This window comes from Lytechinus variegatus, chromosome 4 (genome assembly GCF_018143015.1).
Source record: "Lytechinus variegatus isolate NC3 chromosome 4, Lvar_3.0, whole genome shotgun sequence".
Taxonomy (NCBI): Eukaryota; Metazoa; Echinodermata; class Echinoidea; order Temnopleuroida; family Toxopneustidae; genus Lytechinus; species Lytechinus variegatus.
In genome coordinates, this window is record NC_054743.1 from 47,699,688 (window position 1) to 47,724,509 (window position 24,822).

General features: G+C 35.3%; 1 protein-coding gene across 2 annotated transcripts in view; it reads left to right on the forward strand.

The window, feature by feature from the left end:
- Positions 1–22,554, forward strand: part of LOC121414205 (transmembrane protein 181-like) — a 62,801-nt gene extending 40,247 nt beyond the window's left edge. For both annotated transcript variants that reach the window (XM_041607289.1, XM_041607290.1), the window contains exons 4-16: positions 1,210–1,300; positions 2,157–2,278; positions 4,573–4,689; positions 5,716–5,796; positions 7,097–7,196; positions 7,983–8,110; positions 9,772–9,921; positions 10,883–10,985; positions 11,971–12,022; positions 13,175–13,257; positions 14,950–15,039; positions 15,839–15,905; positions 16,427–22,554. In XM_041607289.1, the coding sequence (XP_041463223.1) occupies positions 1,210–1,300; positions 2,157–2,278; positions 4,573–4,689; positions 5,716–5,796; positions 7,097–7,196; positions 7,983–8,110; positions 9,772–9,921; positions 10,883–10,985; positions 11,971–12,022; positions 13,175–13,257; positions 14,950–15,039; positions 15,839–15,905; positions 16,427–16,499 (1,257 nt within the window). In that variant the 3' untranslated portion in view covers positions 16,500–22,554. The remainder of the gene's footprint in view (positions 1–1,209; positions 1,301–2,156; positions 2,279–4,572; positions 4,690–5,715; positions 5,797–7,096; positions 7,197–7,982; positions 8,111–9,771; positions 9,922–10,882; positions 10,986–11,970; positions 12,023–13,174; positions 13,258–14,949; positions 15,040–15,838; positions 15,906–16,426) is intronic.
- Positions 22,555–24,822: the final 2,268 nt, after the last annotated feature.

Here is a 24,822-nt window from a genome sequence, read left to right on the forward strand (position 1 = left end):
TCTTGTGGTTTCTCAAGTCGTATTACTTTCTGTGTATTTATTATCTTTATGCGTGTGTCCCCCTCGCTTTGCAAATCTCTCGTACAACATCACATAACATCACAACACAGAGGTACAACACCCGCGTATTATCTTGTATCCACTAGCACTGGAGGATCCCGGGGAGGGGGCACAGACAACCCTTGCCCCGCCCCCCGCCCCCACTTTCGAGAAGCACAATTAAAATTTGTAATGTAAAAATGCCGTGAAAACAAAAATGTGGCCTCCTTTGAAATTGAATATTTCATTTTTTTTATTTATTCCTGCTTCAGCTTGTCAAAATTTTTCTGAGACGAAGTGATATAAATAAGGGTTGAAAACCTTTTTTATCATGTTATTTTTATTTCTTATTTTTGCTCTTGGACAAAATGTCTTTTAGGTTGAAAACAAACTACACGCATTTAAAGAAAGTGAAACACGATAAGACAAATGAGAATTCTTAAAAAGTGACACCAGTTAAAACGAGTATATTAATGAATCATGGGGAAAACAACTCCAAATCAGAACGGATCGAGCATTCTCATGATGGCACGAAAAGACGAGAATTCTGGCAACTCTGAGGTCTGGTCAAACCAAGTCACCTCCTCCGAGACTTCTTCAGTTTGTTGACTTGTCAACTAGCGCACCGTTAATCAACCCAAATCGACACCCTTGGATTTCCTGGATTTCGATCTCCAAGAGGGTGGTAAATTTCAAGATATTTACACGAGGTTTTAGTAAAACATCGGCGCGCCGATTCATCTTATTATGACAATCTTCATGATTATTGCGCTATTATCGCGTTCGCTATCGCAATAATAATGCGACGTAAGTATACGAGGTACTTTTTTTTTGGTTTTTGTTTGATATCCTTCCGCGCTGGCAATAACGCGCGTGAACGTTAATGAAAAAATAAACGCATAACGGGCCGGTGCGGCGTTACGTGCGTTAAGGGTGTCAACTTTATTTTGGGCGATACTGTATGTACCTCAGTTCGGCTATGAATTCTTGATACATGTACATGTATCTCATTTCAAATATGATTTTTTTGTCCTCATTTCAGCTAATTTTATTCTTTTTTTCTCAATTCTTTTACCTTAATATTTTGGTTATAGATTCTTTAACCTCATATTGAACAGAATGTATATTTCCATAATATGATTTCACTCTTGTTTCTCCTCAATTTGGCAGAATGGTCCTTTTGAGTTGACGTCACCTATCCTGAACAAGTTCAATAAATCTTTATGGCTTACAACAGCAATAGAAGTTGACGATACGTCAGGTAAGTGAGCTACATGTACATAAATTGTGGCATTTTAAAATCAATGTGTAGTGTTATTGTTGACAGTGTTGGTGTAGAGAGCATATTTGATTTGGCGCATTTCAATGTTGTAGGAGATTACAAATCAAGTTATACATGTACATATATGTCACATCAATGTTAAGTGTTCATGTTGATATTTGAGAGTAAATTAGATGGCCCCACCTAGCTCCAACATGCAGAGACAATATTGGAATATTTCAATAATTTTTTTTTCTGCAAAGTTGTCAGATCTGACAACTTTCCTTGACTTTGATTGGCTAAGAAACACTAATAATTATTAATTAATATATATAACATCCTTTAATTAAATCGTCGGAGCAGGGGTGAGACTGGGGAAAAGAGGAGGAAGAGGATGATGGGAAGATGGGGTAGGAGAAGGAAGGGGAGAATGAGATGGTGGAGGGGAGAAGAAAGACAAGGAAAATCTTGAAGAAGAAGAAATAGGGAAGAAGGAGGACAGAAGATTAAGAATAGGAAGAATAAAAGAACAATGAGAAAAAAGAAGAGAGAAAGAAGGACAGAAAAAAAAAGAAGTAAGAAAACAAAAAGATGAGGGGAAAAAACAACAGATTTTGAAGAAGAAGATGCAGCAAAGAATAAGGAGGAGGAAAAGGAGAAGAAAGAGGAGGAGAAGAATGAGGAGGAAATAGGAGGAGAGAGGGAAATGGATGAGGAGGAAAATAGGAAGAAAACTATAAAGGATAAGGATGAGCACTACAGGGTTAAGAGTCAGAATCAGAGGTTTGACACTTTGAATAAATTTTGAAAATAAAGAAGAAAAAAAATATAAACTGGATTTATTTCCTCATTCCAGCGGAAACTTTTCAGAAACCATTCAATGTAAGCATCATGCTCCGAGGCGTAGCCCAGGACAGCAGCCAAGAAAAACTCAATAGCGCCCCTTACAACAGAACAAGAAAACTCAGCTGTGAAAAGGTAAGCAGATCATCCGACCCTTCTGATTTACCTTGTAAGGAGAAAACTCTTTCACTGCCATAATCCTTATCATGGGTTTTCCTACTCGATTACATTACATCTAATTTTACTTCACAGTCATATAGGCAATTTAAAGGGGAAGTTCACCCTGAAGAAAACTTTGTTGCAAAAATGGCAGAAAAAATAGTAAAAAATATTGGTGAAGGTTTGAGGAAAATCCGTTAAAGAGTAAGAAAGTTATTAGAGTTCAAAGTTTTGGATTTGTGACGTCATAAACGAGCAGCTGCCCCATGTGTTATGTAATATAAAATGCATGAATTTCAAATTTTGCATGGTTCCTGATGACTTAATTTTGTTTTGTATTCATGATCGGGTGTGAAATAATTTGTCCATTGATATACAAAAGGTACAGTGAAAACCATTTTCAATTTTCTGAGAAAATGACATTTTATTGATTTTTTACCATTCGCTATGTAGGAATGCTGCTCGCATATGACGTCACAAATCAAGTAATTGAAATTCTAATAACTTTTTAATTATTTGATGAATTTTTCTCTAACCTTCGGCAATATTTTTTATTATTTTTTCTGCTATTTTTACAATAAAGTTTTTGTCAGGGTGAACTTCCCCTTTAATTTTTCTTCTACATTTTAATACTTGTATATTTTGAGCAAAGTTATCCCAATTATTTAAGGTGGAATTTCTTGGCCGAAGACTGTTTCACTCTGGAGTTCAAAATCACTTATTACAGTCAACTTTGTGTTAAGGCAACATATCCTGCCATGCTTACCTACATATGTAATAATGCTAGAAATCGGCTTGATAAGGTGAAATATGTATGATAGACATTTATATAGCGCCATCTGTTTAGAAATAATCTATTCCGAAGTGCATTGATATTATTGGTACCCCAGCTTTTAATAGCTCAAATTTCAGCGCTCAGTGCTTTTAGAAATTAATCCGGCCGGGTACAACAATTCACCTCACTTGGGTTTAGTGCAGCACAATGTGGGTGAATTTCTTGCTGAAGGAAAACATGCCATGGCTGGGCATCAAACCAACATTCTTGTGATTGAAAGACGAGAGTCATAACGACAACGCCCCTACCATCTCGTCAAGGTGATGGTACATGTAATTTAACTCATTGAGTGCTTCTTGCACGCTACGTATCCTACTATAACATGCCACACTCGTGCTCGCACGCCTACTACTGATTGCTTTGTGCTTGCATTGTTTCCTACCCTCGCCTGCTTCGTGCATGACTGCGCACATTCGGAATAACAATCATTGTTACGCCGATTTGCATTGTATTGCGCATCGCATGCACGCCGTAATTAGCACTATTGTGTGCAGTGTGAACTATGCTTTCTGACAGATAAACGTACTCACGCGGTTTACATTCGACTTTTTCGAGTATTTCTACATTTTTTACAAGATATGACTCCGCCTCTGAGAGAGAAGAGACCTAGGTTTTTGATCCATACAAAACACTCCACAAAATGGAACTACTTGATACAACTCATATTTTAGTGGTAAAGATAATAACCAATCCACATAATGAGGACATCATTATAAGGGGTATGAAATTTCCTACAACTTTACTGCACATTATTTTGTGGATAAACTAATCGTTAGAGAGTTACAAGCAATTGTAATCATGACTATTGGAAGGAGAGAATACGACTCGTGATCCCAAAATCAATGTGGCACAGGGGGGTTTTGTGGCTGGCACAGGGGATTAGCATCGGATTAGCACTGTGGCATTGGCTTAGTAGTGTGCGTGGCATGTTAAGAGTTAAAGCTTCTGTCAGAAGCTTAGACCTGTATGAGGAGGGATGCAAGTGTTCCAAAAAATTTATGAAAAGTAGAATGGGATGTGTGAAAATACATGTACGCACTGGTGTAAATTCAAGCGATGAATCAATTGTTCAGTGGGAAGTGGGTGATCTATTGTTTCACCCCCCCCCCCTCCCCATCTTGAATGGTACATGTATTATGTCATACGTCCATGCATGTAGTGGCATATATCCCAGTACATGCATGGGCTTATGAAAGTGAAAATATGTATTTTCCCCCGTGATTAATTGAGATCAGTCATGACTTCAAGATGAATTTGAGGTACAGTAGGCCTGACCCCTGCGATAGTCATGCTGGTACTAAGAGGATAAATAGGATGAAAGCTAAGAAGATTATGATGAAATGTACATGACCTGAATTGACAATCTTAACAAAATAAGAAATGAGGATTTATGATATCTAATGATTCTTTCTCTCTTGTTCCCACTCTTGAATAGGGCTATTGCACCGAGCTGCTGCTGCTCCATTTAACAACCTTGAAATACTCCACTTACATCGTCACTGTGACTTTCCAGGGATTAGAAAAGCTCCATGTTACTGCAATCAATTTCTATGTAAGTGGCCTTTTGGCGATTAATTACCTTGCTATTGAGTTACCTTTGCTGAATTTTTAGAGCACTGTCCGTGTGTCCCGTAACACAAAGCCTGGCAATGATCGTAGAAGTTTTTTTGAACGATCTATTGCATTGGCTACAAAGTTCAATTAATTGTGAAAATCAAGCGTACAGATAATCACTAACTTTTGTGTGTACAGGACAGCACGTCCTGGCTGGTGTTTCATAAATATGTTCATAAAGCTGCCTTTAGAATTATGCATGAATTCAGACCTGCGAACCAGTACGTTTTAAGGGTATGTACAATGTCGTAAGTTTTTGCAACCAACATACAGCAGTACTTTTTTATTCAACATTTTATTTGTTTACTTTTTACAAAATCGTAATTTATATCTATATGTCTCTATTTCATAAAACGTACACAAATATGGTTATTAGATCCATGTAATTTCAGAAAACTTTTGTTTTTTTCAATCATTTTGTTAAAACCAGGGTGAAGATATACACATGTTTCAATGAGCAGTGCAAATTTTAGCTTGCATGCTGCTTGAGCACCGCGATGAGCGAGTACGTCACACATATTATTATATAATACAGTTTTTCATTCCCAGAGGTTAGCAGGTCTGTGAATTTACACACAACTGGATCATATTCCTAATTGCTATTCAGCTTCATATGGATGTATCATTTGCATGTATATAAGGGTCACCAGTCGTACATAAAGTCATTCATAACTATATTTTTGTACCAAAATGATAGAGTTCTACAACTTTTATATCAAAGTTATGATCAGTGGCATCCATCATCATCTTCATGAAATGTTTTCCAGTGCTTACAGGTACTCTGAAATTTTCTAACATCTAAATTTCCTTTTTCTCTAGGCTGACATCCCTTTTTGATTTGATGATTTATTTTATGGTGATTAACCTTTTGTAAGATCTATTTGTAATCCTTCACTTACACTCCCAAAAAGAAATAAAATGAATTAAACGATAATCTCCTCTGATCTTATCCTTCTCATTTCAGTTTCGAACGTATAATCCTGCCTTCTCCAATATGATGATCTGGTTCAGATTTGTTTTTCTTGTTATCACCTTTATAATAACAGTAAGTATAATGTAATAATATATGACTGTTCAAAGTGCTTCACAATTATGCCAGGTCGCTGGATTCATAGCTTTTTTCACAGCCTGCTACGCAAACATTGCTAAAACAAACCACATTCACGGTTGTTTCCTACCAGGGGCCCGTTGCAGAAAGAGTTGCAATCAATCGCAACTCTAAAAATCATGCGCAATTTGATTTTCGACCAATCAACAACGCGCATTCGGGACTTGCGCATGATTTTTAGAGTTGCGATTGATTGCAACTCTTTCTGCAACGGGCCCTCCTACCCATTGAGCACCTGGGTGAGGGTTGCAAAATAATGTGGATGAATATTGCCAAAGGAAAATTTATGTTGTGACTGGAATCGGACCCATGACCCTGTGATTCACAGCCATAGGACCTGACCAGTAGACCACGATACCTCAGTATCCTGACATGTATGTCACTTTCTTCAATATTAAAACACTTATGTCTGCCAGTCGAAACATGTCATATCTTAAACGAGAAGTTCACCTCAACAGTAGCTTGGCTTCATAAAAGCAGAATTTTTTTTATTAAAAATACTGATGAAGGTTTGATGAAAAAGTATATCTGAGCTTAATATGAATCTCTAAAATATTTGTTTTGTGACATCACAGACGAGCAGCCATGTAATATCATTAAATTCAACGTGCCCTTTTCTCAAAATACATGTATTCAAAATACCAGTACAGTATTCAAAATACCAGCGTGGGAAGCTGCATGTATACATGTATAATTATTATTTATTAGAAGCTAATTATGAATCAAGAGTATAATATGATAATAATGATAGAAACACTTTTACTATAGCACATTATGCCTTACAAAGGTCTCAATGCACTTTAGGAGAAAAAAAAAGATGAGGGAAAGCTGCTGGTAATGCTTTGATTATATTCTTTTCAGTTATACAGTGTATGTTTTCAATGCAGATTTCAACTGCCCGATTGTATCAACTCGCCTTAAATTGTGTGGGATACTATTTCAGAGTTCCGGCGCTGCATGCGCAAACCCCCATTCGCCATAAAACTTTGTCTTAACAACAGGTACATTATATGAATCCTTACGAAGTGATCTAATATTTCAAACAGGTTTCTATTTTACAAGCAACTCTGACAGATAAGATGGAGCCATTTGTCGAAAACACTGAAAAGAGAGTAGTAAGATCTTGAACATAATACGTGACCTGACAGGCAACCAATGCTACATGTAGGATCCTAATCTAAAAAGTATCAGACTATCCTCACCATCATTGTTCCATTTTTTAAATTTTTTTTTCTAGTGTATGTTTGCACATTCACTGAGAAAGTTTTCCATGAGAGACTGGTCGATAGAACAAAAGTGGCTGTCAGTTTTATTACCTCTCCTACTCCTGTATAATGGTAAGTTTTAAATGTCAAACTTTTAGGGAAATTTGACTTTGGGATTACTTGGAAGAAGGATGATATGATTGGAATGTAGAAATAAGGATGGGATTGAATGGCAAGCAGTTAGAAATATGGAAATGGAAATTAGAATGGTATTGAATGAAAATGGAAATCAATTGGAAATGAAATAGGAATGAGAATTGAAATTCAAATTGAAATACTGGAAATGGAATGCACATATGAATATGCAATACCACTAGAAATGGCCTTATGTCTGCTGGTCATAGATTGCCGTTCTACTACGCGTGAGTTATATTCATATGATGTCAAAATCGCCGTGAAAATACATGATAACAGACCTGCCAACCAGTACATTTTTAGCGTATTAAGTACGTTTTTGCAAGCAAAATACGGCATGACGTTTTTCTTTGAAAAATATGTTTTTGTAAAACAATAAGAAAAAAATTGTAATTTATTGAGAAGAATCATCTCTATATGTCTCTATTTCATAAAATGTACACAAATATGGTTATTAGATCCATGTAATTTCAGAAAACTTTTTTTTTCAATCATTTAGTTAAAACTAGGGTGAGATATACACATGTTTAAATGTGTTTTTTTACGTCTGCAAGAGCAGTGTGCATTTTTGCTTGCATGCAGCTTGAGTGCCGCAATGAGCAAGTGCGCCACACATTTTATTATGAAATACACTTTTTTTATCACAGAATACACTTTTTCATTCCTAGAGGTTGGCAGGTATATGTGATAATCTCTCTTTTAATTTTGATTCCTCCATTCCAGATCCCATCTACCCTCTGACGTTACTGGTGAACAGCTGGATACCTATTCTACTTGATGACATTTTCCAAGCAACTTTCTTATGTGCACTTCTCTTATTTTGGCTGTGTGCTTATCACGGAATCAGACAGGTAAATCATCACATTTACTTCATAAACTTTTGGGTCACAAGCAGCATTTGGGTCGTAAAAAGTATAGTTTTCAACCACTCTTGAGCTCTTATTGTTTATTTGGTTGTGTTTTGTTGTTGTTTTTTTTTTTGGAGGGGAAGGGGAAATAGAGTATAAAGGCAATTATTTTTTTCATAACTGAATAAGTATTATCACTGTTATTTTGGTTTATTCCATAAAAAGAAAGTGATGTTTATTTTTCAAAGAGTGCCAACGACCTCTTATTTCGAGCATAGTCTAAATTTTTGATGTGTTTTAACCCTGTGGGGCTGAAGTTATCAGCAAAACACAAAAAGTTCCATTACCGCAAGTGATACTTGATGGATAACTACATTTTATCTCATTTTTTACCAGTCAAGTTGCGAGAATCTTTGAGCATGCAGAATCAGATGCCAACTATCAGTGAAAGTGAACAATTGCATCAGAAATTAATTTCATTTAGGGACTACCCCCAAATTGAAATTGACTTTTATAGTCAGAATAAATGTTTTTTGGCTCACCTGCAAAGCAGAGTGAGACTATACATGTAGGCCCCCCTTTTCCGACGGCGGCGGCGTCAACATCAAATCTTAACCTGAGGTTAAGTTTTTGAAATGACATCATAACTTAGAAAGTATATGGACCTAGTTCATGAAACTTGGCCATAAGGTTAATCAAGTACTACTGAATATCCTATTAGAGTTTCATGTCACATGACCTAGGTGAAAGGTCATTTTGGGTCAATGAACTTAGACCATGTTGGGGGAATCAACATCAAAATCTTAACCTGAGGTTAAGTTTTTGAAATGTCATCATAACTTAGAAAATATATGGACCTAGTTCATTAAACTTGGACATAAGGTTAATCAAGTATCACCAAACATCCTGCATGAGTTTCATGTCACATGACCAAGGTCAAAGGTCATTTAGGGTCAATGAACTTTGGCCGATTTGGAGTATCTGTTGAATTACATCATAACTTTGTAAGTTTTTGGATCTGATTCATGAAACTTGGACATAATAGTAATCAAGTATCACTGAATACCCTGTGCAAGTTTCAGGTCACATGATCAAGGTCAAAAGTCATGTGAGGTCAATGAATTTTGGCCACATTGGGGGTATTTGTTAAATTACCATCCTATATCTGTAAGTGTATTGGTCTAGTTCATAAAACTTTGAAATAAGAGTAACAGTATTACTGAACATGTTGTGAGAGTTAAAGTAGTTTTTCAAAGTCATCACTGCTGCTATGTTGAATCGCGTGATGCAGGTGAGAGGGACAGAGGCATTCCACTTGTTATTAACAAAGTGAGCTTGTTTTTCTGGGAAGAATTTTGCTTTACAAATTTAAATGGCATTTTTGGTCATAAGAGAATAGCTCTCAACAAAGTAATGTACAGTTCTATGTAATAATGGTGCTATACATAAGACTTTATGCATAGCAGTCTTTAAAAAATGTGGAGCTAATTGCGATGCAATACCAGGAAAATTATTTGCTGTTTTTTTCTAAAGTGTGCCTATAGTAATAATGTAGGTCTAAATACATTGTATTTTCTGGCCTACATTATTTTGCTTTAGAGTATTTAAACAATTGGTCATTACTAATATTCTGTTATTATTTTGTGGGCTTTATTTTTTTTCAGAGTGATAGAAAATGGGTCAAGTTTTACTTGATCAAGCTACTAATAGTTGGTGTGCTATGGGTTTCAACATTGGTCCTAACGTCATGGCAGTTATACTGCAGTCTCTACGACCCAACCTTCAACTACAAAGTCGATTCAGGGGACTTCATCGTAAGTCTTTGCTTATATGTTGTGATTTTTTTTACATTGTGAGGCCTTTTAAAATATCAATGATATTATACCGATGTGCCAACTAATATGATTTCGCTATCTTTCGAATGATTTACAGTGACAATATATTACTCAGTAAAATAAGATATTCTGTGAAAATTAATTCTAAAAGTTTTGTTTAATATAAAAAGTGGGAAAAGTCAAAATCAAGTGATACCCGTCAAAAGCTTGGAAATAGTGGTAATCATATGGTATGAATTCTATGTCGTGTAATCAAGATCCAAGGTTACTTGTGGTCATTCAACTTGGCCCTTTTGAGTTACATATATCATTAAACAAAACTACCGGGGCATAAGATTTATGATTTTAAAGAGGATTTTGAAATTTGGATCCTACTCTGTTAAACTTTAATATTATACAGATATTGCCTACCTAGAGCTTGAATATAACATTTCCTCTCCCCGAAGGAAAATATAGTTTCGGAGGGGAGTTGAAATGTTATTTATTAAAAAGATAGACCAGGCAATATCTGTTTATGTTATATAGTCTATGTGGATTCGCCATCAGAGATTGCATTCATCATCTGGCTCTCTGATTAACCCAAAATTCTTGTTGCAGCTCTGATCCATTTACGTCATAATAGACAAATTTTGGAAAGTACATCAAGCGTGTTCTTCATGCATTCGTGCCGTCAAAACCTAGAATATTACTAATGCGATCTTCGCAGCTATTGTCACGTGATGGCGTATTGACCTATCACAGATTGGAATCTACATAACCTATGCAATATAATGCTTTAGGTCATTTTGCCTCCGACGAAGATTCTGCTAGGATCGAAAGCTTAGGCCCCTTTTGACTCTCTTATTTACTCCATTGGCTCTTTTTTTAGATAAGCAGTTTTCAGCAGCTTCTTTTTGCCAATATAATGCTTTATCAGATTCTGTACTGTTATTATTGGCAGGGTATGGTGATATTCTTCCTAGTTGTTGGAGGGTTTTATGTTCTCTATCTGCTCTTCCTGGTTATTAGAGCCTTCACAGAACTACGCTCGCTTCCATACATGAGTAAGTACACCGGCGGTGCAACTATTGCCCCACAGGCTCTTGTAAACTATTGCTTCCTGTCTCACTTTCCACTGGAATGAATTGTAGGTTGCGTATTCCAGGTCAAAGGTTATTTCTGGTCATTGAACTTGGCTCTTGAACCTCTTGAATGAAGACATTCTACATTTGTGTCTTGAATGAGGTCATTTTTTTTTATAAAGGGTCTTTATAGAACTTTGCTCATCGCCACATGAGAAACTGCATTGATGTCATAAAAAACGATGCACTCCGGTACTATAGCAAAATTATCGCCTTGCATGTCATGCATTAAAAAAGCTATTGCCTGGTGCTAAAATAGTCACTTCTTCAATGTATATTATTAAAACTCTTGACCATTTTAGAAGTAACCCTCATAAAAGAAACTTCTTTCCATCAATGCATGTCTTTGATGTTTAATTAAACTATTTGTTTGGAACAAGAAAACTTTTTGAACCAAGAAACTCTTTTTTATTTAAACATCTCACGGGGCCCATAACACAAAGCTTCACAATTACTGTACATTTTTACTGTACATTTTTAATGTTTTATCACTATGGCCGTATTCTGAAGTCGGGTTTAACTTAATAAACTCAGGTTTAAAGTTGTGGTGTAAGTATGGATAGCCAGTTGTTACATAAATCACTAACAGTTAAAGATATTATATTTCAGCTCATTTGGCTCTCAAATCATTCATAATTGTCTAGGAAGTTTAAATGGATGATTGTCTTCACCATTGATGAATCAGGAAAGAGCACAGTAAACATAACAAACAACTTAATTAAAAAAAATGACACTTTTGGCTTCCCATGATTCTAGCACAGAGTTAGACCATGGTCTATAAATTTAAAATGATTTCAGAATACTGGCCTATGTGGTAATACGTATTGTTGAGATATGTATTTGAACAAAAAAAATAACTGCTGTTGTTCCACTGGAAATAATAATAATGTCATTTATTTTCTTCTAGATCTGAGGTTAAAGGTCATGACGATGCTTATGCTAGTGGTAGTTGTATCAACGTAAGTAGAAAGCTACTGTATTTGTCCCCCAGTTGGGTGGGTGTTAATGAATATTGGGTCCCCATAATTTGCTTGCTCTCTTATTTTGGGTAAAACCTCATTCTCAACTATGGAATGATGTTTATAAGTAGTTTTTGTGTTTGGCTGATTTCTTAAATTTAGCCACAGTACCGAACCTCTAAAAATTAATTCTAATTAAGACTTGGGCCCATACATTACTTTAATGCTTGGTCCCGCTTCACTTAAAACGGAAAAGAATCTTGCCATCTGTTTAAAAACGTTATGTATCCATTGCGTACTCTTTGCAAACATGTTTCATATGCTCTGTATCCATCTAGCATCCGTCCACTGTGGTTTGATTGTTCACCCATTCCGTCCATTGTCTAGAGCAGATTGAAACGGATGGAGCTACCATGAAATTTTTCTTGTCCGCTGTATCTGTTATGAATACGTTTTGTGTCTGTCGTCCAGTGGGACTAAATGAAATCCTAAACATTGAGTAGTCCTAAAAATTTTAGAGTTGTGTCCAAACATCAGTTGAATGCCTTTGATTAATTATTTTGCCCAAAACAAAAACAGTGGCAGCAATTATCTGTTTTGTTATTTTTGGGGGCATCACCTGTGTCTGGGAGGCAAAAGCGAACTGAATAACTTTGACCCGCAGGTCTCTCCTCTCGATGTAACTTATTGGGGGAATGCAAGTCGAGCACTTCACTGGGGTTCCCCCACTGAGCAAATAGTTCAGTGGGTTATTAACGTGCAGAGGTGGTGACACTAATCTACACCAGGGGAGCGTTTCATCAACATTTCCATCCGACAAGTTGTCAGGTCTGACAACTTTCCTTGATTATGATTGGCTGAGAGGCACTGTTACCATAGTAACTGTCGGATAAAACAGTACTTGTCGGATAAAACGTCTGACAAGTCCTTTCATGAAACGCTCCCCGGGCCTCTATTTAATATCCTCTCTGAGGGATAGTGTTTTCCAATGTAACATAGCCCACATCTATGAAATAGGGGAGGTACACATTACACACAACGCAGGCTTCAGACATCCACCTAGGGCTGGACTTGAATCCAGGATATTTGGTCTTACCAACTGAGCTCTCTCATATATACATGTGTATTGTTTTATTTGCATTTACGCTACAGGATAACAATCACCATCATGCGATATGGAGTCAACATTCTAAATGAAAACTTTGTGACGGAGCTCTCGACGTACTACAAAAACTATATCCTTTCCATAACCTTTTTGTCTGAAAATTTTTCTTAATTTTTTTTCAATTTATTTTCATGAAATTGCGGTTGGCATTTCATTTATAGAGATGGCACTTCTCAGGCTCAATCCTGAAAGGCTTCTTCAACTTTTTATTTTGAGATTATGGAAACAAGAGGATGAGAGTTACTAAGACCTTGGTCACATTAAGGCAGCCGTACAGCTACTCGAAAACAGCCGTTTTAACATTTTTTCTCCAACTACATAGGGGAAGGCGGGGTAAGTTGTGACAGTTTTTGCTTTTTGCATGTTAGAATTGATATGATTAATAATCTTGTCGAAATAAGTACCTTGCCTTGAAATTTAATTTCTTCTGAAATATTTTCCACCTATATATAACTTTCTATCCCCACACTGAAAGTCATCGGGACCTTTGAAAAAAACGATGTCAAATGGCTCAACTTGCCCCATATATGGGGTAAGTTTGAGCCACCTTCTGGGGTAAGTTGAGCCACAAAAACTATGTACAAAATGTATGAGGGGAGAACCAGCATGTCAATTTTTTGTTTAAAGTCTTTTCACTTGCTAATTCTCTATGAATACTAGCATCCTTTAAAAGGAAAAGAGCATTCATGTAAATTTGCTCCTTTCAGCCAGCATTTCAATCGATTTTTATGGTTTGTTTGTTTTTTAAGATACATTACCATAGGAATTACCATGGCTCAACTTGCCCCATGCTGTTTGGCTCAACTTACCCCAGTCCGAACTTAGTGCGATAATTTTGTATCCACACATTTATTATGCATCCATCATATAAAAGACTATGACAAGAATGAAGATCCATACCTGGACTAATAATGTTGTTATCATGTCTTTATTATATTTAAAGACGTGTGTGTTTATAAAGCACTTATCTATTTCACACTCTTTTTTGGCTGAAATTCATATTTTTCCCTCTAAAAAACTACTTTTTGTTTCAAAGTTGAAAACAATATGGTGGGGTTAGGGGTTATGCTATGGGTCATCAATACATGACACCACCACAATGTCTGACTCATTCATTATTGGCCTGGGGCTGGTGGCTCAACTTGCCCCTATGCTCAACTTACCCCGCCTTCCCCTATACATGGTATAAATTAAAATCAATAAAACTGCTGTTTTTGACTCGCCGTACTGCCGCCGTAGAGCAAATGTGACCAAGGTATAAGAGAGAATAAAGGACCCAACTAATTATTACCATTATATAATGCAAAAATATCAGACAACAAATGCTATATTTTTTGCACCCCAGTGTTTAAGGCCACTTCAGTGACGGGTATTTCAGAGTGCACAAGTGTTGTGGCTCAGTGGATAAGTCTCCGGACTTTGACCCACAAGGTCAGGGGTTTGAATCCCACGGCAGCACTCGCGTCCTTTGGCAAGGCATCAATCTACATGTGCCACTCTCCAGTCAGGTCTAGTACTGTGAATGTAGGAAGGAATTTCTTGAATCCTTTAGTGCCCAAACAGAGTAGCCATGCTAAAGCCAGCATGCTTAAAGTTTGTGGCACTTGTCATTTATTGTATAAAACGCTTTATAAATGATACATATCCTTTATTAAACAAACCTTCGGTTGTTTGAAAAAAAGAAGAAAAAATTCAAATCTGTTGGAGCAACAAAAGCTGCTCTCTGTGCTGATTTTTTGTTTCCTTGACTAAATTTCTTTACGTGCTGAGTTCCTGGCCTTCTACAGCCTTCTGAACTGCTATCTCTTCACCATGGCATTTGTGTATTCACCCTCAAAGAATGCTCATAAAGGTAAGATCCTTCTCTTTTCTTAATTGTTAGGCCCCATTTGGGCCTTTACAGGCGTACACATGTAGGTTGCCATTGCAAAGGTAATATGTAGAAAATTCTTGAACTTGATTTGTGTTGTGTATAATATTCGTATGGATACAGAAACACCCAGGGAAGAAAACAAAAATCAGTGCAGACACTTTTAAGATAACTGACCTAAAAATCATAATTCTTTTCATATTTTGTTGATGATCATCATAAAGTGCACACACTGGAAATACTATTATTATTGTGATTATCATCATCATTATTATTAATTCAATCTACATGTACATTTCACAAATATGATCATAACAACATACAAAAAGTAACATTACAAATATCAGTTGACTTTGTTTATCTATTCGCGGTGATTATTATTATTATTATTTGTTTGGCGTCACCTGTGCCTGGGAGGCGAAAAGCGAACTGAATCACTGTGACCCGCAGGTCTCTCCTCCCGATATAAATTGGGGGGAATACAGGTGGACCACTACACCGGGGTTTCCCCCTACTCTTATACGAACAGTGCAGAGGGTTCTTAACGTGCAAAGGTGGTGACTCTCCTCTACACGGGGCCTCCATTTAACGTCCTATCCGAGGGACGGAGCGTTTTCCATTGTAACATAGCCTGCATCTATGAAACATGGGAGAGACGTTTACACACAACGCACTGGCTTCAGTCATCCGCCCGGGGTGGACTCGAACCCACGATCTTTGGTAATGGTATAATATCATTTGATATCGATTGATAATGGTATAATATAATTTGTTCTTTCAGACACATACTTCAAGGATAATCCAACATTCTCCATGCTAAATGAATCTGAGGATGAGCTTATCTATGGGTAAGAAATTGACACCATCTATTCAAATGCATATATTTTCATTTCCATCACAAGAAATAAATAAATGGAAGTAATTCAGGTGTAGGATTATTTTTTTCCTTGTTGCAAAAGTGCATAGAATTTCTTATGTGTTTCAGTGATCAATATTCTAGTACATGCACGCTGTGTATTATGGCTTTAGAAAGATGGATTGTTAATTATACTATGAAAAACTGTTGAAATTTATTTGTTAACTAATTATTCTTATTAAGGCATGAATTCATACTTTGGCTGTTGTTTTTTAAATACAGCTTAGAAACTGAACTTAAGTCTGGATACTTTTTAGCTTTTTATCTATGTATATTGAAGAAATAGATATACAATGTACATGTATCAGCAGTCATGGAATATTGCAGCATGATTTTCCTGTCACAGATTCATTGTACAAACTGTTGAGAAGCAGGGGCGGGGGGTTGAAAAGCCACCCTCCCCTACCCCCTCCCGAGCTAGTTAGGATTATACTTTCTTTCAATTCCTTACAGGAGTGACAGTGAAGATGGTGTACACACGTCACTGACGGGAAACAACAGACACATGGCTAACGAGGAGGAGTGAAAGAGGTTCTTCCCTACCATGAAGCGATACCATCCAAAGATTTGATTCGTCCCTTTCAACAAGATACTAGATTAGATGCACAAGTGGTTTGTGATCTGTCTCCTCACATGCAAACTTGGCTTAATTTTCAACATTTTATTTTTTTTTTATCTTAGTGTGTTTTTTCCTTGGTTGGTCAAAATGTCTTACAAAAACTTGATATGTCCCTTTAAACCAGTAGCATGTAGTCGGCACGTGATTCAGGTTTTGATCTGACGTTACGTGTGGAAACTTGCTCAACTTTTCAACGTTCTTTGTTCCATTTGGTATTACTTGTGTGTTGAGTTTTGTGTGGGAAGGGGGAGGGCTGATAGAAGAGTCATATAAAAAAAAGTACATCATACAGATTTTGATGTGGTTTTACTCTCGAAAACTCGATCAATTTTCGAAAGTGGTTTGCTATCTGTCACTTGCAAATTTGCTTCGTTTTCATTCTTTCAGGGGGGGGGGGTGATTTTGCTTTTTTGTTTTGTTTTTTTCCTTCAAAAAAGATATACTCCAAATTTAGCACTTCATATGACTCTTAAAATAAAACGGCAAATAAGCATTAGTTGGTCACAATTTGTCCTATGGTATCTGTAATCTTGCTCCATGTTTAAAGTTTTGGAATTCTTTTGTTTTCAAATTTGTGATTTTTTGTATAATTGTGTATTATTTTGAATGAAAAAAGATGCCATCCAGATGTTTGATATGTCCCTTTAAACAAAAACGTAGATAGCACAACACAGATATGATCTTTTTTAAATCTTTTTTTACATACATGCGGTTTTACTCTGTTTTTAGCTCATCTTTTTTTTTCATTTGTGAATATTTTTCAAGAGATGCTTTCCTAGGATGCGATACATTCTTCTAAAAAAAATGGTAATTCATATTGTAGACACTTTTAATTTATTTTCAGTCTAAAAAACTGGCAGCCAAATATTTGATCTACACCCTTTCAATAGTAGCTACGCATACTGCAGTTGATTGATAAATCTAGTAATGATTAAAATACCCAATAGTGTAATACAAAAAAATATATTTGGGTTGTTAGCTTCCTTGTATTCTTGATTGTATTCAATAATTATTTTCACAATTTTTTTTTTATTTAAGAGATTTGGGTAGGGGGACTATTCTGCAAACTTACCCTACGTATTTCAAACATTGGACCAAAAATATTAAAAAAGAGTGGTCCCTTGTAGGAATACAGGCTGTGACTATAATTTATCGAAAATTGTGCATTCAAAGGAAACCAAAACCCAAGAAGAGAAGCTATCTTATTGGAAAGAGTAAAATGGGAGGAAAAATCTAAAACAAGTTTCATCAAAATTGGTAATGAAATACATGTAAGCAAGTTGTCAACGTTTAAAAAGTCTCGTATTTTTTATGGGGATCCTCACATTGTCAAACGTGCTTCAAAATGGCTGATTTTGTGGACAACTCTCAATTTGTTTTGTCCACAAATTTTCAGATTTTCCCCTTTATTTACATATTTCACATTCTCTCCTGACCTCGACACATGTGGTGTGAATTGTATTTTTCCATGACGTTTGTTGTGCTCAGGAGGCAAGATGCAATTTGAAAGATGAGGAAAATCTGAAAATTTGTTTGTAAGATTTGTACATGTGTGCAGTTTTGACAATTAAAAAAAAACAAGAGCTCATAGCTATTGTAAAATGGCATTGTTTGACCATTGTAGGAGCACTGTATAAGGAGGCTGTGTTAATTGTACTAGAAATGCCAAGTTTAAAAAAAAATGTTATGCGTGAGATTTTCATGACTCGGCGTCTCTGCGCGTGTGCGGCCGGTACTTACACTTGTACGTTTCGAAAAGGTGCGCGCGCGAGATATGGGCTTCATCATGATATCGATCCATACTACAAAACATGCGATGCGCGCACGCATCATCGTATAACGTACTAGATGTGCGCTGACTGCACTCTTGATTCGTCTCACATACCGGGGTAGAGTTGTCCACAAAATCAGCCATTTTGAAGCACGTTTGACAATGTGAGGATCCTCACCGAAATTAAAACAAGACTTTTTAAACGCTGACAACTTGCGTATTTCATAATCGACTTTTATAAAAACTTGTTTTAAATTTTTCCTCTCATTTTACTCTTTCCAATAAGATTACTTCTCTTCTTGGGTTTTGGTTTCCTTTAAATGCACAATTTTCCTACAGCGTGTGCACAGAGCTGCCAACCATTACGTTTTTGCCGTAATTATTACCATTTTGGGAACAAAATTACGACAATAGGTTTTATCTCCGTAAAATACAATTCTCTATAGAAGAAATGCCCGTTTTCGTAAAACTTACACAATTTGAAGTAATTTCTATGAATGTAGTAGTATGTTTAGATACTAAATGTAAATGTCATTTGTGGGTCAATATTTCAAAGCACAGTCATGAGAATCACTGAACGCAGGTTGTCATTCCCAAAGGGGTGTGTTCGAAATTCCCAATTTGGGGGGAAATTCCTCTCTTTTTGCCATTATGATCCCTTATTATGTATTTAGTTGCACAAGGTTTGCAGTTTTGTGTTCACGATGCAGGACTTATTTTGATGGGTTTAGGAACGTGATGTTGCCCTACATTTGTTAAAGTAGGGCAGCCTAGTGTTGTAGTAAATAGTCTTCCATTTGTCATTGTGTATAGGGAAGATGATGTGTGTTTTACAATATTCTTTGTGGTTGCCAATGCACACTGAATTATATAACAGTTGGGTAGATATTGCTGATTTCTCTTTTTTCGCATTTTTACTGATACTTTTATTCTTAAATCTCCAAATGAAAGCTTTTTGTAGTTTCATATATACATGTATATGAATTTACACAAGCGAAATTATTTCATTTGAGCTCTCTCAGCTTCCTGTTTTAGTATATAGTACTGGCTTACAACTTCCAAGAAAAGTTCTGATCTTATTAACCCCCTATTACCTTGCCAATTAAGTTCCAAAATAATTGTTGGATATTGAAATATACTTGTACTTGCCTTGGTTAAGCCTGTAAAATATGGACAGATTGAAGAAAAATCTTATACTAAGGGATGGTCCATGGAACAGACATAATACTTTGAGAGCCTCACACTTTGAAATTTACAGAATTCCAACAGTTCTTGCTGAGTTTATCAGATACATTTGACATTCATTCACTGACGCAATACATTCCCTGTAGAACTGTTCAGTTTGTTTGAATACTGGAAGTTTGAGAATGCGATGCCTTGGAACTTGCTGAATTGCGTATTCCTATGCTGGAACTGCCTGGAGACAAAATTCGACTTTCCGTTAATAGAATATTTAGTGAAGACTATTATAACTTCCCTGAACTTTGGGGTTTATGCTTATGTCATCAGATGTATTCTCAAATGCCTTTGGGGTTTTTTCTGTACTAATTCTTCTTTATATGTACATGTAATGAAGCATAGATTCAGTGATTAAACATATATGTGTTTTTTTTATATAGCAGTTAACACATCAGCAAAGCGTCTCCAAACACTTAGCAAATTATTTATGAAAATAGAGATGTCAGTTTGCATTGATTTTTTTTCCTTTATCAGGCAACAAGTGATTGAGACATGTAGTAGAGTTTGTAAAAGTTAAAATATGTGACCATTTTTTTTTCAAAAAACATTGCCACAAAGGAACTTTTCAGTGTGTAGATTATTATGTATATATTTGCTTAATTATGAAACAGGCTGTGTTATTTTTAAGTTAGCGGTAAATGCATTATTTCAGAAAGTTGTGTGTTTGATACTTAGGGTGTTTTTTCCCCCTCTAGTCATTATAATATGAAACTTATGTCGATTTCTGTCCACCTTTGTACCCTATTATGTTTTCCCAGTTTTCAAGATGGATCATATAATGTTATACTGTATAAGAGAGAAATCTTTATATTTCGCCTACATTGATCATATTAGTTCATGTACCAAAAGAGGCGAGTGATGTAATGCATCACAGTAATGAAACATATAGGCCCGTATTCTGAAGTCAGGTTTAACTTAGATCATGGTCTAACTCTGCCAAAATTATGGAAAGCCAAAAACGTCAAAACTTTTAAACTTTCCTTAAATTGTATCTTTCTTACGTATACTGTGATCTTCCTACCTCATGGATGGTGAAGAGAGCTACCTTGTTTATCCATCCGAAACAGTTAAAATGATTTGAGAGAAAAATTGTAGTTCATACAGTGAAATTATACTGTTTATACTGATTTATGCTACTATCGGACATCCATACTTAAACCACACTTCTAAACAAGAGTTTTAATTAAACCCGATTTCAGAATGCGGGCCATAGAATCAAGGTTCGAAGAAGAAGGGCATTATATTATCAAAGAATATTCATACTTGACAAAAGTGAAATATATTCTCCAACTTTCTTTGGGTTCATGTTTTCTTATGACATACAGTGTACTATTTTTATTAGTAGTAGTAGTGGATATGTATATCCTGTATTCATATACAGGAAAATTAATGATCAGACGTTAAGAACACTCTAACAAAATACAAAGATTTTTTTCCTATATATTTTGCTTAGAATAAAGCCTAGCCCAGCAAGTGTGAAACTTGGAATGCCTTTACAAGGGGTTGCTTATAAAGAGGTCCCCCCTCCCTTCATTATTATTCCTACAAGCATTTATTTTCTGATAGAAATTTTTTTTAGCCCAGCATGTGAAATTTTGAACAACCTTTATGAGGTCATGTGTCTTGTGGGTTTTTTCACTTTAATAAACAATTCAACATTGTCAGTAGAGTGTATTAATTTTGCAATTAGTTCTATAGGATTTCAATGTCAATATTTTTTTAATTATAGCTCTTGTATTTCATGGGGGGAGGTAGTTCCAAGTTTGAGAGAAAGTAAATGCAAATTGTCCTTTGCATTTTTTTTTCATTTCTATGTCTAACTATAATTTTACTTTAATTACCTTATTTATTGATAAACTTTAAAGTTGTTTTTAAGAAGAGAAGCAATATAGTGCTATTTTTTTGTGTTTTTTTTTTTTGGGGGGGGGTTAAGACATCTTACATAATTATGAATTTCAGAATTTGATGAAAATACATGTTTTAAGTTATTGATCAGAATTTTTGTTTTTTGTTAAAAGAATCTCAAAGATTTATTCACATTCCTCTCTCTCTTTTTTCCTAATTTTCCATCAAATTTACTCCTATCTAGGGAATGTCCTTTTATACCTGAATTTATTTATTCTTCTCAGCACAAATAAAAGTTGCCTTAAAAAGGGCGAGGGGCATAAATCTTCTTTCTTTTTTGATGCAGTTGAAAATATGTTGTATTCTATCAGAATTTCTTCACTCTGTATTTATAAACAAGGGTTTTCAATTATCAAGTGTGCAATATTGGGTCAATATGAAAGAGATACCTTTGCTTTCATTAACTGCCAATGATAATTTCAAGAAATCATCTTTATGGGATATATGATTATATTAAAAAGTAATATATTATTGTTATTATTGAATTTGATTGTTTTACCAGGGGGCTAGCTTTTTTTCCCTGATTTCTTTCTTTCATTGTATTTAACCCCTGCTGGCTTTTCAGTTAGTATTTGATTAAAAATTTGTACATATTTACCTGTGCTTGAAGGGATATAGCTGCAATTACGGAAGATTAATTATCTGTATATACTTTGATCTGGAGTTGCAGAGTATTTTTGGTACCATTTAGTTGTTCTAAGTTATAATGGTTTTCTTTCATGTAGGTAAAAACTATTAGGTGTGTGCGATGTAGTTTAAGATCATTCACCAGCCAGATTTGTTTTGTATATTGTTACGTTTTGCTAAAAGTCAATGACTTACAAAGTATTATTGAGCCATCTGTTTATGGTTTGCTGACTATACATACAGTGCAGGGATGAATAGGGACTCGTAAGTACTAGCATTTTTTAGTAAGAGTTTTGTAGAAAAAATATATATATTAATTCATAGGGAAAAGGAAAAAAAGTGATACCTTGTGCTAGTAACCAGCATATTTTTATTTATTTTTTATTTGAGTTGAGCAGATATTTGGTTGGAATTGATAATCGAAAATTCTAAAATGTACAAAATTGGTTTACATTTCCATTATGATGTATACCTCATGGTGCGGTTGTATGAAAATAGCTTGCATATGTGAAATGGAAGGCAACATCCTTGGCAGTTTGATGCATGTATTTTCAGATAGTTCTGTTCACATTTGTCTGTTGTGTTGATGGGGGCCTTCAATGCCAAGATAAAGATAAGTGCATCAATTGAAATCCATCATATTCTATATTATTATGCGTTTTACTGGACTTGTCATTCTCATTGTTTATCCCTGTTTCAACCTCTCCCATGTTGATATTTACCATTCAATTAAACATTTGTGAGTACAGGGATTTAAAATGAAGCCAGATTTACTGTAAAGAATAATAAGCGTTTGAAATCTATGTTTGTTAATATTGGTGGTGATTTTCAAAGTGACTCCTTTCCTGAAACGCCCTTGGCTTTTTTGTGGGATATTTTGAACACATTGCCTTTTGCAACTGGGGGCCCGGTAACAAAAAGTTTAGCAATGATCGTATAACATATTCATTTTTTTATGATCTCATTGACTACAACACATAATTCATCATGAAAATCAAACATATTATTAATTGTTAACCTTTGATCTCATGCACACTCTATGTTACATCTGATTTTGGAATATGTAAGTCCGTTCTGTAATCAGCATTTCAGCTAGCAGCACTCGTAAAGCATAAATGAGATATTTGAGCAGAGTCGCATAATTATTGTCAAATGATCACCATATAGAAGCAGCATACTATATTTTCACTATTTGTTCGGGTGATATTTGTTACATTGTTATGTAATAGTAACAGATAATAACAGTACAAAATAATGTGATGTACATAGTAATATTGGAAAAGGAGAAGTTTACTACAGTATGATAATAAAGTAAAGACAAGTACTATTTAACCCCTTGTGTTTACATCTTTTAATTTTTGCTTGCTGTTCCTTACCGTATGATCTACTAGTATTGGATTCATACAGTGATAACAAAACAAATCTGAAAGTTAGTGCTTGTTTGCCTATCATAGCAATGTCTGATTGAGGATGTATCCTCTGATTATGATTGATAAAAAGTTATACCCCTTCAAGATCCTTACGCCCCTCCCTTTCCAATTCTCTTATTACCCCCAAAGTTTCCAAAACCTGGGGTGAAAGATCATTTGTTTATTCATCCTCAGTCGAAGCTATGGAATAGCCTCCCTCATAACATCAAACAGTGCTTGACTTCTGAAACTTTCAAAAATTACCTCAAAACATTTCTGTTCAATTCTTCTTAATTTCTTTTATAATTTCCTCAAAGCGCCTTGAGCACTCTACAGAGTGGATTTGGCGAGATATAAGTCTAATTATTAATTGATTAATTAATAATTGTCATTTACTCATTGTGAAGAGGAAGAGAAAGTTGTAAATTTTTAAAACCTATGAATATACTTTTGATTGACAAAAAACCATCAGTTTTTACCATTATGCATAGAAATGCTAATTTTCATTGTGTCAAGGAAAAATGACAAAATACAAACTGACCGTGTGGAGCATTTCTCATACATTTCTCCTGCACTTTTAGCCATTTGAAATAAAACAGATATAACGAAACATTTTGTAACAACTTTACCACCAAAATTAGCATTTCTGCCATAAGTAAGCACAATCTTCATCTTTTTGTATCAGCTGTGTTTATTTCTTATAATTTTTGCTTGCTGTTTCTTACCGTATGATCTACTAGTATTGGATTCATACATTGATATCAAAACAAATCTGAAAGTTGGTGGGTTTTTTCCTATCATAGCAACGTGTGACTGAGAATGAACCCTCTGATTATGATTGATAATATTAATTTACTCCTTGTGAAGAGGTAGAGAAAGTTGTAAATAAATGTGTGGGTGTGTGTACAGTGCGTATCAGTAGAAAGTTTACACTTTGAAAAGTCCTGGCAATTGAAAAATATATAACATTGGTATCGTTTTTTTTCCCATATGCTCTTGGGTCTGGGTCTCATCTATCAAATGAAAGTGAATTTTTTTGGCAGAATGTTCCTGTTGAGTTCGTACTGTCCATTTTTTGTAAAGCTCGCAGAAATCGGTTTGTGCATATAACTATTTTGTTGACAATAAGCGAAACTTTGAAATGTCATAACTTTCTTAATTTACATCCGATTTTGATGAAATTTTCAGCTTTGTGCTTGCCTGATTTCTCTTTATAGATTCAAATCAACATTTTTCTGAGGTGGACTTGACCGTTAAAGGGTCCTGGCTTTCAGAACTC